Below are 20326 nucleotides of genomic sequence, written 5' to 3'. Positions count from 1 at the left end.
CTTTCTACCCACTAACGTCCCCAGTCAGTAGAAACCGACCAGAGAAAGCCTTCCTCCTCTTTCTCAGGAGCTCATGCTCTCAGTTCTGTCTCATCATCTCAGCCTTTCTTGAAGTTCTCTTTGGGATACTTTATCAGCTACAAGAATCCAGAGACATATCAAGGATAATGTAAATAAAATCTCACTTAAAACTCTTAAGTTTTTATTTTTGATGGTTCTGGCATATGAGCAGAACTCTTCGATTTGTAGGACTTGTGTTCTAAAATTAGGTTAATTATATATTTCAGATGCTTACATCCTTAAATCTCTTTTATGATTGGACCAACAGTGTTCTCAGCTAATAAAGAGGAATTGATTTGCTTATGCAAGAACAAACTGTTTCCTAAAGAGATATTTGGGAATCCAAGACATTAGGTCGACTAAATCTAGAACTTGAGGGACTTGGTTGTTTTGATCTTACATCATTCTACTTGCCAATGGCAACACTAATGTAGTTCACGTGTACTTGTGGAGCAAAGCAAAGGATGCCTGAATTACAAAAAACAGATCTTGATCCCTAATTCTCAGCCCAAAGTTCAAAGAATTCCAACATGGAGCTATGATTCTGATGAGCAGTGAATCTCCGTGAAATATTCCAAGATGAGAAAATGCCATTGGAACTGTAAGGCTGGGGGCCTGAGAAAAGATGAAAAATTGCCAAGGATTTAAGTAAAGCTCTGGCTGGCCTCCAATTTCTAACAATGCTATGATGTGTTCGTCTAGTTTCTCCCTCCCTGGGCCTCCTGTCATCACACAGCACTGAGGCAGAGGTTCAACAGGCAACATCAGCTACAAGTGAAGAGCAGGGAGCCAGAGCATTTGCATCCAACTACAAAGTTTAGGGGGACAAGCCTGAGGCAGGATGAATTCTGTTCTTCCAATTGTTAAGAGATGAGGTATGAAAGCAGAGCAAGGTGGGGGCATATTTAATAGTAACAGCAAGTAATTCCGGCCAGAAGACTCATGACTGCTCTTTAGCTCCATCCTTCACTAGCTATATAACCTTGGGAAAGTCACTTCATTCTTCTAATTCTCACTTTCCTCAATTGTTAAAACTGAAAGGATAAAATACCTTTACCTCCTTCAGGGTTACTGTAAGGATCAAGTCAGATTAGAATATGCTTTGTAAGCTAAAAAGACTATTGAGCTATTATTTACTCAAGGTAACAAATCCTTACTGGATACTTCTCATGCTCCGGGTGCAGTACTTGGCTGAGACAGTAGCAGAAGCCCTAGCCTTCAAGGAGCAGAGGACACTGATGTGTGAACACACAAGCCCATCTCTTCAAAGCGGTATGGCACAGAGATGGAGCTGCAATTAATTTAGTCCAAGGGATGGAGGTCAGAGCCTCAGGAAGGGGATACTGGACCTGGGCCTTGAAGGGTAAGTGGGTGATGGCCAGGCAGATGAGGCCAAGACATGCATTCAAGGGAGAGAGAAATGAATAAGCAAAGAGGTATGAAAGTACACAGTGTTTAGGAAGCAGTGAGATGTTTCGTACGGCTACAGCACAGGCTATGCAGGGGACGATGCCTGGTTGGAAACAGGCTGTGAAGGGCTCTGCACCATGACAGAGTTATGTGCCACCAAACTAGAGGCAACTAACTGGTAAATGTTGAAGAAATTAGAGGAAAACTGCAGGTTTTTTTCTCCCTATCTATTTTGTCCCGACTAAAAAAATAGGACACAACATCAACCTTCAAGTTACAATCTGGCAGAAAGATGAATGTTGCAGGTGCTATAACGGAAGTACATAACGAATACAGGGAGGGCACAAAGGAAAGGCCAGTCAATTCCAGGTGGGAGAGTCAGGAAAATATCTATTGAGGAGGTGTTAAGTTGGTGTTGTCCAGGCAGAACAGAGTTGGGGAAGGTAATCCACGCAGAGGGAGCCCCATGAGCGAAGATACAGAGTCATAAATAGCATGGCAAACAGTTCAGCAAGAGCTTAAGGTCTGAGGGGAATATGACACTGTGAGCCTGGAAAGGTAGGCAGACCAGTGTCAGTACTGCAGACGTTAAGAGTGCAGGTGCTAGACTTCAGGCTGCCTGAGTTCTAGTATTTTAGCTCTTCTTCTTTCTAGTGGTATGACCTTGAACAGGTTATTTAACCTCTCTGAACCTCACTGATAAAATGGGACTATTAATAGAATCTACAGCATAAGGTCAGTGAAGAATTAAATGAGATGATCCATGTAAAAGACTTAGTACAGGAAGTCTGATTTACAGTAAGCACTCAATAAACTACTACCGTTATCATTACATTTGTTCTTATAGAAAACTTTATTAGGAAACTATTATGGCCAGGTCAAGAGAGGAAGAGGTCCTGGACTAGAACAGAGGTAATGGGGATGGAGAAGAGAAACCAGATGCAAGCATCTTTCTGAGTTCGAAGTGACTGACTATAGTTGGTGACAGGGAGAGATGATGGGCAGGACTAAATATAGTATGATTCTAGGTTCCTAACTTGGACAGCTAGGTACATGAGTGAAAATACTGAGCAATTCGGGATGTGTTGAATATAGGACATGTCTGGATAACATCCAGATGACCGTGTCAAGTACACTGTGAGATACAGGTCCTGGGCTTAGGAAAGAATGCAGGAAAAGGCACTATCATCACCTCCTTATCTGTATCTTGTAGCTAGAAAATCGCCCTCATTTGTAGTTAAACAAGTGGCCCTAATGAGCCATGTTTTGATTTATATAACCACCTCCCCGGCCATAGTTTACTGAACTAAATCGACAGACCACTGACCCACGGAGGAGAAGAAAACCTCACCTAACCAGATCGCTTGTGTTTGTGTCTTTAGAATCATGTAGCTGCAGGGGTTTACATTACCATTTGAGGGACAGCCACCATGGCTCACACACAAGCAACGGGAGGAATGCAGAGAACTAAATGTAGGAGACACACATAAAGATATAAAAATGAAGAAACACAAGGCCTCATAAAAAGAGAAAGAGAGAGTAGCTGCCCAATAAAGTTTAGTCTTCATAAAGTTCAAATGCATCCAGACACCAGACTCTGGAGATCACCCTGTATCCCTTTCTACTTATGATTCCTTGCATTCCACGCAACCGAATGATCCCCGTGGCTAACACAAATGAGACTGCCAAAGAATACAGAGAAGAAAACAAGAAAATGGTTAGGACCCAGGGAACGTCAACATGGAGGACTCAGACAGAGGAAGAGAAGCCAGTGAAAGAGGCATTCATGGAGGGAAGAGGTAACTGAGGAAAAAGCAGTGTCCTAGAAGGCAACATAAAAGAGAGCTTTAAAGGAGCAGTGAGGGCTTCCCTGGTAGCACAGTGGTTAAGAATCCGCCTGCCAATGCAGGGGACACGGGTTCGAGCCCTGGTCCGGGAAGATCCCACATGCTGCGGAGCAACTAAGCCCGCGCACCACAACTACTGAGCCTGTGCTCTAGAGCCCACGAGCCACAACTACTGAAGCCCGTGCCCTTGGAGCCTGTGCTCTGCAACAAGAGAAGCCACAGCAATGAGAAGCCCGCACACCACAAGGAAGAGTAGCCCCCGCTCGCCACAACTAGAGAAAGCCCGCTCACAGCAATGAAGACCCAACGCAGCCAAAAATAAATACATAAATAAATAAAGTAAAATAAAATAAATTTTAAAAAAAACAAAGGGAGCAGTGAGTTAGTCAACACTGTCAAATGCTACAGAGAAATCAAATGAGAAGAAGATAAAACTAGGCTACTAGATACAGCAATTAAGAGGTCACTGGTAATCTTTCCCAGAGCAGTGATTATTATAACTCACAGTTATTTGAGTTGAGTAATTATTGTAACTTAAAAACTTTGTTTTCAAATCTGACTGCCACATTAGTCATACTGTTTATCCTTAGGTGAGTATTTAATATGCCTCTGCCTTGGGTTTTCCTCTATTTAAAAATAATAATATAAAAAAAATAATAAGATCTCCCTCCAACCCTAGCCATTTTGCTCTGTATTTTAAACTGCATGGGGGTTACACCTGAATATACATATGAAAAAAATTCATTAAACTGATCATTCAAGATTTGCATACTTTAAGAGAGAGAGAACAAAATCCCCTCTGCCCCATCCTTCCACAGTAATCAGGTTAAAAAATTTAAAACAAGAAAGGGGCTTACAAAATAGTATGTAAAGTTTGGTGCAAAGTGTTCTTGGAATCCCAGGAATCACCCCATGGTATCCTCACCCTCAGCCTCCTCAGGTAACGGAGGTGTTACTGTCTTCACCAAGAAACTGATCAGTGGAAGTTTCCGCGTTATTCGGACTATGTTAGATATTAAAAAAAAAAAAAAAAGTCATGTGTATCCCCATCAACTGGAGCACATGGCCAGCAACATGAACTGAGAGAAGGGACTGACAGATCCAGATCAGGAGCAGCCAGAGGGGCCAGGGCGGCATCCATGAGGGGGTCCTACCTTCATCAGGTGCTTGTTGACCCACTTGGTGAACGTCTTCTTCTGCACACGGTCCCGTTCATCTGTGAGGAAACAAGGAGAAGGCACTGGCTTAGCGCTACCCGGCAATACGTTCCCCAAACACTGCCTTGCCCACACCCAGATTCTCCGGGACGGTGGAGACAGTTGCCTCAGGACTATGAGACAGCGTCTTGTTGTTGGGAAGGTTCAGTCTGTCTGAACTTCCTCTTCTGTCCTTACCATGTTGTCACTTTACGCATTAGACAGAATCATGTGCCTCAAGAATCTTGTCATGGCAAAGTCTCCTTCGCACCGTAATTCTCCGGGGAGCACAGTGATTCCCTGCTTCCCCTGCCCCCAGCAAGCTCCAAAAAGCCAAAGCTGTGAAAACCCCCAACAGAAGGGGTGGAGTGCCCTTGGCGTTCGGGACGCCTATAGTGCAGGGTTACATCTCACCCTCCACACACCGGTCCTCTTGATCAATGCTCTCCTCCCACCCCCTCCTCCCCAGTACTCCCTCACTCCAGCTTCCTCCCCAGCCTCACCAACCAAACTCTCAGAGCTGCCCACTATGCCCTGCCCCGCACACCTCCTCCCTCCCTCCCTTCTCCCAAGTCTTACAGAGCCCCACCTTTTTTGTAGGCAAATTGTCTTTCATTCTCAATTTTGTTCACCTCTTTAACAGAAACATGACTGTCAACAGTTGACAATGACTGCACCACAGAGGCCTGATCCTACGGAGGACTCACCTTCTCCCACAACACCACCTCCAGACCACTGATTCATCAGCTCCGTTCCTTTTCTACTTATTTGAAGCCCTTGCCCTCCACTATACCATCTTGTTCAAATCATCCTTTCTGTCATCGACCATTCCCTGCTGCCTGCCCCCTCCACGTGGCAAATCTACGTTAACTTCTCTTAACAACTTGGTTCACATTTACTATCTCCGAGGGTATCCTATGGCATCATCCTCAAATTACTTCAGCGTATGTGTGGACAATGCATGTGAGCCTGCTTGGCTCCACTGACCTTCATCTCCAATTCACAGCCAGCCACCACCATGCCACTTCCTGAGCCTCATTCCTTCTCCAAACATACCTATTTAGCAGTCATCTTTATCAATCTTTCATACCTCCTCATCATTCTCAACCTTCAATCACTCCCTTCTTATTTTACCCTGTTTATTAAGAACACCTAAGATGATCCCAGTCTGTGCTAGGCAACATGGTTAAGCAATTCAAAGCTGCAGTCACTAATACCCCAGGGAGTCTCACCTGCCTAACCTTCTACTAGTATGTTCACCAGGACAATCCCCAAACCTGAATGACTACCATGGCTTGACTCCTCCACTTCTTCTCCAACTCAGAGAAATTTCAGAAGAAAGTAGCAGAATTATGTAACTCTGGCTCACTAGTAATTCACATAAACTTCAATTAGGTTTTCTCTCCCTACTGCCACAGTTATTCCTTCTTACTGACTCCCAAGTAAAAGCCACACAGGTACCGTTTCAAACAATGCTAAGGCTTTCTCTCCACTTCCAGGTGGATGCACTATCTTCTTATTTTTCTGAATCTATAGCCATCCAGTAAGTGCTGCTTCATCTGTCTCTAACCTTACCTCTACCTCTTCCTTTCCTGCTTAATTTGCAAGGAACAGTGATCTCTTCCTATTACAGACCACAGAACATAGGAATTAGAATGGATCTAGTCTAATTCCCTGCTGATTCACAAATCCCCTCAACAACAAAGAATCATATGTTCAGAGTTGAAAGGTCTGTCCAAATCTTGCATACATCTACAATATTATTGACTCTTAAAACTTAAGATAATAGAGAATTCACTACCTCATAAAGCAACACATACTAACTTAATAGTTCCATAACATGTCAATCTGCATCCTTCTAAATTCTACCTATTGGGGCTCTCACTTGGAACTGTTGGGATTTTTTTTAAGTCTTATCTAATTTTCACTTCATAGAGTCCTGCAAGTATTTGAAGCCAGAATTTTTATTAGATTTGACAACTGTCATTCCAACATATTTTGATCTTTTGATCTTCTTTAGATGCTGATTCAGTTATCTGACCTCTTCATCATCCTTTCCAAGCCTGTATCATCTGCAGACTGAATCAGAATCAGCTTGCAGCTACAATCTCATCTAAATCACTGACATTTGTTTTCTCTTCATGGCAAGCTACTTTCTTCCTCTCCACCTCTCCAAATGCTACTTGACTCCTCCTTTTATTCTTTAAAATTCAGCTCATTCTTTCACTCATTTATTCTTTGCATAAATCCTTATTAAGGAGCTAGTTGCTTGGAATACCCTGTGTTACACAAAGTCACAGTCCCTACCTTTAAAAGTCTAGCAGAAAGGAGACAGTCTAGCAGAAAGGAGAAATAACTTCAATGCAGCTTGACAAGTGCTGCTAACAGAGGTAAGCACAGAGCGCTCAAGATCGTAAGAGAAATGGCTAAGCCTGTCTGAGTAGAGGAGGGACCCATGGGAGGTTAGTGAACGTTTCCAGGTGGGTGACTAACTAAACCTTAAAAGATGAGTACAAGTTAGCCAGAAAGAGAAGGGACAAAGCTACTACATGAAGTTCTACCTAGTGCCAAGTCACGGAGATAAGAAGGAGCTCATGTTCAGACAACTGCACAGAATTAAGGATGGTTGAAAGACAGGACATGTAATAGGTAGTGGTGACACTTAAAACTGGATAGAATGGCATGGGTCAAATCACGGCCTTTCATGACAAGCTAAGGAGTCCGAACTTTATCACCAAGAAACTGGTAAGGGGAAGGTAAGGGAAAGTATTGAAAGATTTTAAATAGAAGAATGACACGGTGAGATTTGTGTTTGAGAAAAATTACTCTGGCAGCCTTTCCTGACAATCCCATTTCTCAATAGTCTCTTTGTTCTCCAAATTTTTATGGTACTTACTATGCTAATCACTCAATCCATACTTAAATAATTATATAAATTCTGATCTTTTAATATGCTCATTCTTACTCATCAATGAGATCATTAACTCCTTGAGGAAAGAGATCATGCTTTACTTTTCTGCATGTCCCATAGCTTCTAACATCTAAAGCTCTTCATTATAAGACTAAAATAAATCCTTCCCCTTACCTGAACTGAAAGTCAGCTTTTTAGCTACTGGAAGCATGACTGATGAGAAAACATCTGGTTTCCCTAGTGCATTATCCCCATGGGAGGGCTTGGTAGGTTAACAGAATAACTATGGGTAGAAAATAAAGAAGACTCAATTGTGTTAATCGCATCTTCAGGTCTAAAAGAACTGAGGCAGTGGACTAAAAAGAAATCACATGAATTCCACCTCTTTAAAATATTGGCTGGTTTAAAAGGAAATCTGTTAACTTTTTCTTTTCCATCTATGTATTGTTTAACCTATTATAGCAAACCCATATTACTTTTATAATAAAAGAAATTCTATAAAGAAAACCTGTGTCTTCAGAGTGAGAACTTTGTAAAATTAGAAACAGACTATTCTTGGTTATAAGGGTAATAAATAGAGCAAAGCAGAGTGGACCTGGCATTGGTGAAAATGTGGTGGGCAGAACTTTTAGTTAGCTTTAATACTGTTTTTCCATTATGTTTGCATGTCCCAGCAAACAGGTGATACTTACTGGTGTATCTGAGTTTTTACATATTGGACTAGACGGTTTTTTTGGTTTTTTTTTTGGCCGCACCACGCAGCTTGTGGGATCTTATTTCCCCTACCAGGGATCGAACCCGGGCTCCAGCAGTGCAAGCCCCGAGCCCTAACCACTGGACCACCAGGGAATTCCCTGGACTGGACTTTTATAGGTAATAAATAAACATTCTTGATTGGCCAATATATGATTAGAAGACTGGCTAAAGAAACACACAGAATGAAATCAAAACCAAGTCACTTATAAGAGTTCAGTCCACTGCCTCATTTCTTTTAGACCTGAAGATGCGATTAACACGACTGAGTCTTTTAAATTTTACTACCCACAGTTATGCTGTTCACCTACCGAGCCCTCCCTTGGGGATAATGCACTAGGGAAACCAGATGGCCTCATATCAGTCATGCTTCGAATAGCTAAAAAACTGACTTTCAATTCAGAGGGAAGAGGTCCAAGTACTAATTCTGAAAGTAATTACTAAAAGCAGCATGATTACAAGTCCTTCCCAAGAGCAGCTAGCCTGCTTAGAGCCAAGCTGTAAGTTCCTCAGGAAAGGGTTTTATAGAACAACCTTGCCCCAAAGCCGGAGGATCCTCTTTTAGGATCCTTTGTTGCAGATCAATCAATTACATGAATGTTCTCTCCTGACTTAAGCATCAGGATAAGAGGATACTGCAGTGCCTGGAGTTTAAGATCTTAATATCAGCAAGGAAATTCATTAGGGAAGCCAAAGAGCAACTTTATTACAGAGACCTTCAGAACACTCCAAACAGCTCAGACTTTGAAAGTTTTTAATAAGTTTTAGGTTTGATTCCCTATACATAAATCCTTCATTTAATTCCAGGCCCAGTGAAGATCTTTCTACCTAACACTGGAGATAGAATTTTAAGAAGGTACCCTTATGTAAGAAGAAAACAGTCAATCACAGGAAAGGTGATATTCTTTTAGATGCTTCTTGTAAGCTCAGCCCCACCAAAGGCTATGAACTGACCACGAAGAACCCAACAGGCCACTGCGAAATTCTTAGATTGAACATATTGAGGCACCAATTAATCATGTGAGGGTTGCTTAATTAGAGGGATTTACTACTTGCTTCTAACTTTATTAAGACCACTATAGGACACCGAGCTACCAATACCTACCCTAATTTTCTTTTAGTTTCATTGGCAGAGATGTCCCTCCTTGTTACCTAGGCAAGTCCTTCCCTCTGAAATCTGGATCCTATATCTTCCCTTCTCCTTGAGAATTTAATCCAACCATCATCCCCTAGCTTGTATATCTTTAACGACTCCTCTCCTTTCCCCTCGGCTCCGGAACAGTGCGATGACAGTGTTCACTGTCTCTACTTCTGCACCTCCTGCTCCGCCATGTGACCTGGCTTCCAGCCCCACCAATTCACTGAAACTGCCCTCCCCACAGTCACCTAACTGCCAACCCAGAAGACACTGGTGACCATTCCTTTACTTTTTAAACCCACTCTCCCTCTTGATTCTGAGACTTCATTCTACCCTGGTTTCCCTCCTTCCCCTTTAACTGTTCCCTCTCTTCTGTTCACCCCTTAAATGTTTACTCATTCTTAGCCCTCTTTCCTTTTTATTCTGCATTACAGCTTCTTAAGATATCCATGGGCCTGGGCTTCCCTGGTGGCGCAGTGGTTGAGAATCTGCCTGCCAAAGCAGGGGACACGGGTTCGAGCCCTGGTCTGGGAAGATCCCACATGCCATGGAGCAACTGGGCCCATGAGCCACAACTACTGAGCCTGTGCATCTGGAGCCTGTGCTCCGCAACAAGAGAGGCCGCGATAGTGAGAGGCCCGTGCACCGCAATGAAGGGTGGCCCCCGCTCGCCGCAACTAGAGAAAGCCCTCGCACAGAAACGAAGACCCAACACAGCTAAAAATAAATAAATAAATATTAAAAAAAAAGATATCCATGGGCCTAAGGGTCCATAAATGGATTTGCGGGGTTGGGGGGAGTCATAAACCACCTAAAATCGCATGCAAAATTTTTGGTGTTATGTACACTATGGCATGGAGAAAAAAAAAAAACCTATAGATTTCAAAAAAAAGTAAATAATACCTGTTCTCTACATTCTCCCAGAATGATTTAATCTACTTCCACAGTTTCAACTGTAACCTGTACACTGACAATTCCCAATCCGTATCTTCAGCTCAGGCCTTTATCCTAAACACCACTCTCATATGTCCAACTGACTCCTAAAAATTTCATGCTCGTTTCAAGCTCAACTTGTCTAAAAATGAACTCTTCTTGTCTCCCTCTCTGCTTCTAATAGGTTTCCCTGCTATAATCTATCTGTTATGGCCTGAATGTCTGTGTCCTCCTGAAATTCATATGTTGAAGTCTTATCCCCAATGTGACAGAAGTAGGAGTTTGAAGCCTTTGGGAGGTGATTAGGGCATGAGGGTGGAGCTCTCATAAATGGAATTAGTATCCTTACAAAAGGGACCCCAGAGAGCTCTCTCATTCCCACTCCACCACGTGAGGGTGCAGCAAGAAGACGGCTAGCTGTCTATAAACCAGGAAGAGGCCCTTCACGAGACACCAAACCTGTAGGTGCCTTGACCATGGACTTCCCCACCTTCAGAAGTGTGAGAAATCAATGTCTGCTGTTTAAGTCACTGAGTCTATGGTTTTGTTACAGCAGCCCAAACTGACTAAGACACCACCCTCCTCAGTGCTGCCGGCACTGTGGACAATGTTGCCCACACTAAAATCCTGCAGTGAATCCTTATCCTAATAATATTAACAGATAACATTTATCGAGTCTCTACTTATATGCCAAGTACCTTACATATATTGTTTCCAATGCTCAACAACCCTGAGAGGCATTATTTTACAGGAAAGCTAAAGCCCACAGAGGCTAAGTAACTTGCTGGAGATCACAAGGTAAGTCTGAACCCAGCTCTACTGGATTCTAAAGCCTGATGCCTGCATTCAGGATAACATTTGAACTTTTTAGCTTGGGACCTAAGGCCCCATATGATGTGGCCACTCTTCCCTCTCCACCCTTTCATAAAAACTCTAACTTCCAGCCTTGCCGAATGTACAGTTTTGCCCAAATGAGGCATGTGCTCTCACCCTTCCATGCTTTGCATTTACTGTTCTCTCTGCATGGAAGATAGCTCCCCCATTTCCTTGACTACTCATTCTTCAGCATTCAACTCAGCTGTCACCTCCTCCATCCCTTATATACACTAGTTGAGTGATCTCCCTCTTGTGCCTGTTTCAAGGTATCACAGTTTGCTTGTCCATCTGTCCTACTCTACTTGGAGCATTTTGAGGATAGGCCTGGGGTCGGAATGAAAGCCTGCATTTGAGGCACACAGTTCTGTGTTCTATTCCAACATAGCCCAACACAGCATCATGAATCATTAAAAAAGCAAAGAGAGAAGAGCCTCTGCTTGTTTCCCTGAGGGCCACAGAAAAATGACAAGTGGTTCAAGAAGCCCAAGAAGCACCAACCACCTGAAAATCTAAAAATGAGATACCTGGGACTTGCCTGGTGGTCCAGTGGTTAAGAATCCGCCTTACAACGCAGGGGATGTGGGTTCAATCCCTGGTCAGGGAACTAAGATCCCACATGCCGCGGGGCAACTAAGCCTGCGCACCGCAACTACTGAGCTCGCGCGCCTCAACTAGAGCCTGCGTGCCGCAAACTACAGAGCCCACACGCCCTGGAGCCTGTGCGCCTGAACTAGAGAAGAGAAAAACCCACACGCCACAAGTAGAGAGAAGCCCGCTCACCACAACGAAGAGCCCACACGCCACAACTAAGACCCGACACAGCCAAAAATAAATAAAATAAATAAATAAAAAATAAATCTTTAAAATAAATAAATAAATAATGAGATACCTGAGCTGACAAAAAGGGAAATAAATATATAGAAAGTTGGAATTGGCCTGTTCCTTGACCACATGAGGTCAATCTAGTGGCGGAGACCAATATGTAAATAAATAATTAACAATAACACCACGCAAATAGCACACCAGATACAAGCTGCACAAAATCATGCTGATAAACAAAGCTGATTAATTCTGACAGATGGATAGGAGAAGAGTTCATGAAAGGTGTGGTATTTGAAGTAAACCTTGGGTGACAAGTATGATTTTGGCAGCCCAAAAAGAGGTTAAGGAATTCCAGAGTGAAGAATAAGCACAAGCAGTGACTTGGTGATATGTGAGTACACAGGATACATTGGAAGGAATGGTGTGGCTACACAAAGCATACAGTTAAGCCATGTAATGAGAAGGGAAGCTAACAAGGTCACCTGAGACCACATCACTCCAGAGAGCAGGAATGAGGAGCATCTACTTAATTCAGTAGATAAAAGGATACCACTGTAATTTTCTGAACCAGAGGGTGTTTTGCAAAGCTTAATCTGGCATTGGACGGAAGGCCAGGCTGCAGCAGAGACACACTAAGATGTAGAAGCAATTAGAGGCCTACCGTGTGTGACAGACCAAGAAAGAAATCTAAGAGCATGAATAGGGCAGGGGCAGCCAGATCCCCACTCCAATGTAGAGGAAGAAACAATAGCCCTTAACTACTGACTAGATGTTAAGGAAAGGGAGAGTTCAAGATAATTCTAAAGTTTCCAGTCACAGGGACTTCCCTGGTGGTGCAGTGGTTAAGAATCCACCTACCAATGCAAGGGACATGCGTTCGATCCCTGGTCCGGGAAGATCCCACATGCTGCGGAGCAACTAAGCCCGTGCACTACAACTACTGAGCCTGTGTCTAGAGCCGGCGAGCCACAGCTACTGAGCCCACGCGCCACAACTACTGGAGCCCGCGTGCCCTAGAGCCCGCGAGCCACAGCTACTGAGCCCACGTGCCACAACTACTGGAGCCCGTGTGCCCTAGAGCCTGTGCTCCGCAACAAGAGAACCCACCGCAACGAGAAGCCCACGCACCACAACGAAGAGTAGACTCCGCTCACCGCAACTAGAGAAAGCCCATGCACAGCAACGAAGACCCAGCGCAGCCACAAAAAAAAAAAAAAAAAAAAAAGTTTCCAGTCACAGCAACTGGGAGGAGTGGTACCTGGAGATAAGTAAAACAGGTGGCACAGACTGGGTGAGGATAGGTTGGGTAAAGTAGAAGAAACATAATGAGATGTCAGCAGGCCCTTCCTGCAGACAGTTGGAACCTTAGGTCTAGAGTTCAGAAGAGCAGGCAGAATTGAGGATACAGATTTGATGCTAACAGTTGATAGCTGAGGCCGTGGCAGGTAGTACAGCCAGCCTATTTCAACAAGTCTTTCTAAATCACCACTTTGCTCGTATTACCCCTCTATTCAAAATCCTTTAGTGGCTCTCAGATGGCCAGAGGCTCAAGCCCAAGTCCTTTGTTTCTACTGTCCACTACAACCCTCTGAAATTCAATTCCAGTTTTTATTCACTATGTGTTAGGTGGTTGGAAGAGATAAAGATAAGACATGGTCCCTAACCTGAAGAAATTTACAATCTATCTACTCTTCCAACTTTATCTTTAGACTCTCCCCTGCATGACTCAACTGCAACCATTCTGACCTCAGTTTCCAAACATACCTTGCACATTCTTGCCTTTGTTCACCTATTTCTCCCTACTGAAATATCTACCCTCCTCTTCTTGTTTTATCTAATTTAGAGCCTCCTTACAAGGTCCAGCTGAAGTCCACTTCTTCCTTTACACCTTTCTGGCTATCCCAGCCATCTCTGGATGCCTGTGTTTATTTAATTTACTTGGCACTGAACATATAAAATCTATTGCTAGATATCTTTACATGTAAATCCCATTTCTCTATCTGAACTTTAGTTCTTTGGAGTCAAGAACCATGTTTTAAATTTCGTTAAATATCCAACATTTAGGGGCTTCCCTGGTGACACAGTGGTTGAGAATCTGCCTGCCAATGCAGGGGACACGGGTTCAAGCCCTGGTCTGGGAAGATCCCACATGCCGCGGAGCAACTAGGCCCGTGAGTCACAACTACTGAGCCTGCGCGTCTGGAGCTTGTGCTCCACAACAAGAGAGGCCGCGACAGTGAGAGGCCCGCGCACCACGATGAAGAGTGGCCCCCACTCGCCACAAGTAGAGAAAGCCCTCGCACAGAAACAAAGACCCAACACAGCCAAAAATAAATTAATTAATTAATTAATTTAAAAAAATATATATATATATATATCCAACATTTAGGACAATAGTAAGCACTCAGGAATGCTCATTTATTTAACCATATATACTATGTGAGAGCCCACTGTGTGCCAAGGTTATATCTATATGGATACTTTATGATGGTATTTTCAAAGTCAGACTAAAAAAATATTCTCAAATGATAATTAAAAGACTGCTTTTCAGCGGAGAGCAGGGATCTCCATTCAGACATCCCTTCCACAGTTACAGCTTTTCTAAATTCTTCTTGCCACATCTAGACCCAGGAGACTTCACACCACTTAATGTGAGCTCAAAGAAAACGATCTGAAATGGAGATCAAGCGATTAAAACGTTTACCAATAATATACAATGGCACCAGTATTATAAATGATTCCTTTCCTTAGAAGTATATAAGTCAACTTTGGGAGATAAGAATGACCTCGATATTTATTGTGTTTACTCCATGTCAGGCACTGTGCAAGGCCTGTCTCATTTAGTATTGATATTTGACTTAATCTTCACAATTCTATCAAGTACACATTATTTATCTTCATTTCATAGTTCAAATTGAGGCTCAGAAATGCTTATTAATAATTTGCCCAATGTCACATGGCTACTAAGTAGTAGAATTGAGATTCAAATCCAAGTCTGTCATGGACTTTTAACCACCACACTCTCCTGCCACTGTGAAATTATTAGAAGGCAACCCAATATAGTCCTATATAATGAAGGGAAGAGGAGAGGTGCAAACTACAACTATAATAGGGATTCATGAAAGGTATCTGTCACCAAGAGCAGGTGAAGACTCAGAACGTCTCAATGAGGATTGAGACGTGGGAATCTAGGGAAGTGATAACTAGGGACTTCAGGGCAAAATTAAAATTTCATGTTATTTCTTAAGAAAATCTGAACTTTGTTACCAGTAATTCTTTGCCCTACTGGGAATCAGAGAGTACAAGGCAGAAGTTACATAAAGAAAGCCTGGAGTAAAGGAGTAAGCCTGGTGGCAAAAGAAAGAGCCACAGAGACAGAACGAGAGGCTTATACGGAGAAGGGAAGAGGGAGAAAAACACAATAGCTTCTAGAGTATTTAATGGAGTATCACATTCAGAAAAAATAAAATACTTCACAGATACAAAGAGATATAGGGGTTAACAATCCTCAAAAAAATCATCTTAAAGATGAAGAAATCGAAGCCCAGATTTAAGAATTTAGATAAGGTTACAGAGGGGCAGAATCAGGGCTATAACTTGAATTTCCTAGCCTCTACTCTGTGGCTTACCTTATAGGATACTCATCTCCCCTCTGTGAGCCTGAGTTTCATTTATAAAGTGTGGAGTCTGGACTAGGTCAATGGTTTCCAAATACCAGCTGTGAATCAACAATATCAAAATCAGCAGAGGAGCTTGCACTGACCTAAGCTCTTTAATATCATATACTCCTCATAATGACTGTATGAATTAGGGCCTATTTCAATCTCTCTCTCTCTCTCTCTCTCTATATATATATATACATACATATATATATATATATACATATATATATATACACATATATATATATATGTATATATGTATATATATATATGTATCTCCAGGGGATTAAACAGAGTAGGATGAGCTAGGAGAATGATGTTTTGCCCTGAAAATTTCAATAAAGATTCTAGACTTCTTTATACTTTTCTGTTGATTACAGAAAAAGGGCCCTTTTATCTCTAAGCATTTTCAGATGCAGAAGAATCTTTCCTCTAGATCTCAGGGAAGAAATCTCAATGATACTGGAAAGATAAAAAGCTAGACTCCATGGTAGTAACTGACTAAAACTGCTACTCCTTGTGCCCAAACATTATTACAGTACCAACTCTGTTTCTCAGAAAGCACTTAAAAATTTGGCAGTACTAGTCTAGCAGTCAGGAGACAGGATTGGAACCCTGGCTCTGCTACTCCCCTTCTGAGATTTCTTCTGAGGTCTCCTCTTGATCAAACAACCAGCAATCTCAATTTTAGTGAAAATCCACCTGTTTGGGTCACAATTTTGTTCTGCTTTAGAGACTAAGAATACAAAACCAAAAGATATTAGTACTAGTATCAATCCAGTAGTTCCTAAACTTAGATTTCACAAACGAGTAAATATTCCAAAATAAATTAGAAAACCTAATATAAAGTTGTCAACTTTTTATTTTGCTAAGTAAAGATATCTATCTAAAACCAAACTACCATCTGACAACAATTCTTTCATAAAATAATGGACATTTTAACATCAAAAAAGTAGAAAGGGCACTTTCAGAATAAAGGACAGTTCTTTAAATAAGTTTATCTTTATGAAAGGCACACTACATTTTCCTTATCTTTTCCATTTTACCGGAAATTGATGACGATACCTCCAGCATCAGTCTGTACACCCTCCAGTTTGGAAGCCAAGGAAACCTATGGCCAAAAAAAGCTAGGCTACTTGCTCAAGGTCACTGAACATTATCTAAATGAACTCCTCTCCTTTATCAAGAGAGATCTAAGCCAACAAGACTCTTTTCCTAGCCTCCAACTCTTCTTAAGATCCCCATCCCCAGACCACTTTCAAGCCTTTTTCCCTCCTCACAGCCGGCAAGAGAGTAAATGTAAGAGAATTAGCAATCAGCCCCAAAGAGGAAACCTGGGTCATGACTCCACCCTCCCCTCCTCCCACAATCCTGTCTGCTCAGAGGTGGCTCTGTAACCAACCAACTTCTCCTAAAAATACGCCCTGGACTTTCAGAACTATGCAACATAACTTAAAAGTGGTTTCCTGATACAGACAGAAGCATGAACATGAATTCAGTCTCTATAAAAAAGTCCCACACCCAAAGCCTAGGCTCTTAACTGCCAGTCACTACAAGCTTAAGAAGTTCCCCAGGAAGTCGGGCACCCCCCCGTCTCTCCCACTGCACGTTTTAACAAGCCCAAAGGCTGTTAACGCCTCCAAGGCTTCAGAGCCCATGCGTTCCTATGAGTCAGTGAGAGTAAGGGCTATTTGGGATCCTCAGGCCCAGGCAAGGAAAAAAAACTTCACGTACTAACCCATGCAGCACATGCGGCAAACCAGGTGGGTGCTGAACTCGTGCTCATCTTGGTAACTGGGCCACATGTCGCCAGCGTCTGCTGACCCTGCCTAGAAGGAAGGTGTGCCAAAGAACCTCCGGCTAGGGGCCTGTGCACGCCCTGCAGCTCCTTAAAAAAGGCTGCGAGGTGAACAGAGACAGACAGCCAAAGGGCCGTGCGATGAACAGAGACAGCAGAAGTTAGGAGAAGTGGCTCCACCCACCACTTCCTACTGACCTCCTCCCTCCCCTTGAGGTCAGAGAGGAAGCTCCTCCCTGGGGCACTTCCAAACTGGGTCCAGGTCTTCATGCAAGAGGCATCCTATTCAAAAGCGCCACCAGCTCAGTGTTTTCAGACCAAGAGCAGCAGGCGAGGTGGGCGCTTCGGATGCAGAAGTCCAGCCGAGTTAGTGAGTGAGTAAGCCTGTGCAGGCAGAAGCCGGTCTTTGAGGTACCCTCCACTTGCAGAGCAGAAGCTTGTGACCCGGTGAATCTGAGACAGTTGCAGGAGGGCTGGTGAGGTAAAATGGGCCGAGACAGGCCGAGTGCATTCACTGCCCAACAACCTGTTGCTGGTGCTGGACTCTTCTCAGGCTGAAGTGTGTGTAAAGTGTTAACCGACTGAGAAGGCCCCACGGTCGGTCGGGGAGGCTATCACGGGGCAAGCCCACATGCTGTCCGCTGCCAACGGATTTCCTAGATTCCACAGGGAGCTTCATGTCCCAACTTTGAGCTGCCCAAAGAGTCAAAGTCTCTCCCCAGTGATTCCACCTCCTTACAGAGTAGCCCGGCCCCAACCAGCCTCTAGGGAGATCTGGCACAGCAGATTTCATCAGCTTCAAAAATACCATTTGCTTGTTTGCTCCATTCTTTCCCCTCATCCAGCCAGGAATGTCATCCCAAAGGCACCTTCCTCTTCCCAGACCCTCCCACTTTGTCTCTGCAGTCAACACACTTAACTCAGCTGTGCCAGAAATCCCTTTATCCTTCAGTGGAAGGCTGCTTGCTTGTTTGTCCAACTTGTTTTCTGAGTCTTGGCTAATTGTACCAGACACTGGAATGCTGAAGAAACACAATGAAGGGCTTTTTCATTCAGATGGCCCGGCCCATCAGTGCTTCTTCATAATTCTGATGCAACCAGGGGATAGAAAAAGCCGAGCCTCTGTTGATGTTAGGACAGATGCTCCGATCCTGTCCCCACACCACTCAGAAAGGCCCCACTGCAGATAAGGGCCTAATCACTGGCCCTCTGCTTTAGCTCCCTAAATAGAACAACTTCTTCAGGCTAATGCTACTTCCAGTCCCGTTCCTGAAGACAGGGAGGGAGGGGCAGCACCCAGGAAAGCAGGTTTCCAGAAATTAGCCCAAAAGACTGCAAGTGGGAAAAAAAGTAAACACAAGTTTACCTAGCAGGTCACTCAGTTTAAACAAGCCCTGTGACCTGCCTCAGTTCCCTGACAGTTTCCTTACCCCCTATTGGGCATCTCTCCCACCTACAAACTGGTAATAATCCTGTTACTACTTACTAATAACGGGACTAACAGCTGACTTTATCCCTCCTTGACTAAGCTCCCAGTCACCCCGATAACCTGTGACAACTCTACTCAGTTTGTTCCTCTTATTAGAGTCTTCTTAGTCACTCTTGGAGGAAGGGTCCTTCTAGAATTTACCTTAACCTAGGAAAAGAAATGCATAAGAAATAGGGAAGAGAAAATAAAAGGGAATAAAGATTTCCTGATTCATATTTAGTAACCTTTTCCTTTATCAGATTTAAATTCCTTGAGTGCAGGGACTGTCTTCTTCATATCCCAGTTTCTAACACATTTAGAAGGCACTCGATAACCCAAGCTAAAATTAATTGAGCACCTACTGTTAGTTCACAGGCAATGTGCTAAAAACTTTAAATATCATTTCATTTAATCCCAACAGTCTCTAAAAAAAAGTATTATCATTTCCATTTGAGAGATGAAGTTACTTTTAAAAGGTTTAATAACTAGACCAAGATTACATATCCATCTGTCCTGCTCTAAAGCTAGGCCTCCTGCTACACCATGCTGTCTTTGAGAGGGACCTAAACCAGAGTAACTAAACTGGGGTAGGGAAGCTATATATGTAAGGAGGTAGAATGTTCCTGGCAAGTTAAGAAATAAAAACACTTACCTACAGCCAACTGAAGATTTAAGGCATATCCCAAATGAGTATGTAGAGCAACTTCTAGAAATACTAAATAATTTCACAGTCTCCAAAAATCAAAATAATCATTACTGGGTAAGGTTTAAGGAAGGTGAACCAAAGCGTGCCCTTTTTCTCACTCTTCTGGCATCCAGGCAGAACTTATTTCCCCGGAAGGTACTACAGACTGAGGAAAATAGGAGAGAGTTTTGGGGACAATGTCAGTCTAGCCACCAGGAGACAGGCCTTTCCTTTAGGATCCTAGGAGATCCTGAGCCTCAAAAGGGAAGCCGCTGCTAACAGGAAAGAGAGGACCCTGATGAGGACAGTCAGCTCTTAATTACCCAGAGGAAATCAGCCTGTATAGTGATTATCCGGGCCAGTCCACTTCCTTTTTAGCCCAACGTTTAGCCATTTCATAGTTCACTAGATGTCCAGAGATGTGAGAGGCAAGAAAAGGTGAATCTGGCTGCTACCTGCAGATTCATTAAAATGCTGAATGGAAGCAAGAGATTCAAGCCAATATTTCCACACATGGCTAGAAGTTATCTAAGAATTTACAGCTACTGGCTTTCTTACTAGCACAGAAAACTGAAGCTATACATTTATTTCCTAAAACATCAAAATCACCCACTATTGAGGCTAGTAAAGCAGACGTAGTCTTTCCTTCTAATGTGTGAGATAATGATTCATAATATATCACTAACTTTTTAAACACTTCCACATTGGCTTCTACCACATTTTTAAATTCCCAACTGTAAAAATAAGCATTTATATTTTGTCCCAGG

General features: G+C 43.0%; 1 protein-coding gene across 14 annotated transcripts in view; it reads right to left on the bottom strand.

Annotated features, from left to right (window-relative positions):
- Positions 1–20326, bottom strand: part of MACF1 (microtubule actin crosslinking factor 1) — a 333257-nt gene that overhangs the window by 220386 nt on the left and 92545 nt on the right. For all 14 annotated transcript variants that reach the window (XM_059919504.1, XM_059919530.1, XM_059919491.1 and 11 more), the window contains exon 2: positions 4472–4533. In XM_059919504.1, the coding sequence (XP_059775487.1) occupies positions 4472–4533 (62 nt within the window). The remainder of the gene's footprint in view (positions 1–4471; positions 4534–20326) is intronic.

Source organism: Balaenoptera ricei, chromosome 1, assembly GCF_028023285.1.
Source record: "Balaenoptera ricei isolate mBalRic1 chromosome 1, mBalRic1.hap2, whole genome shotgun sequence".
NCBI lineage: Eukaryota > Metazoa > Chordata > Mammalia > Artiodactyla > Balaenopteridae > Balaenoptera > Balaenoptera ricei.
Note: the sequence above shows the minus strand (reverse complement) of the source record. Positions and strands in the feature narration are given on the sequence as shown.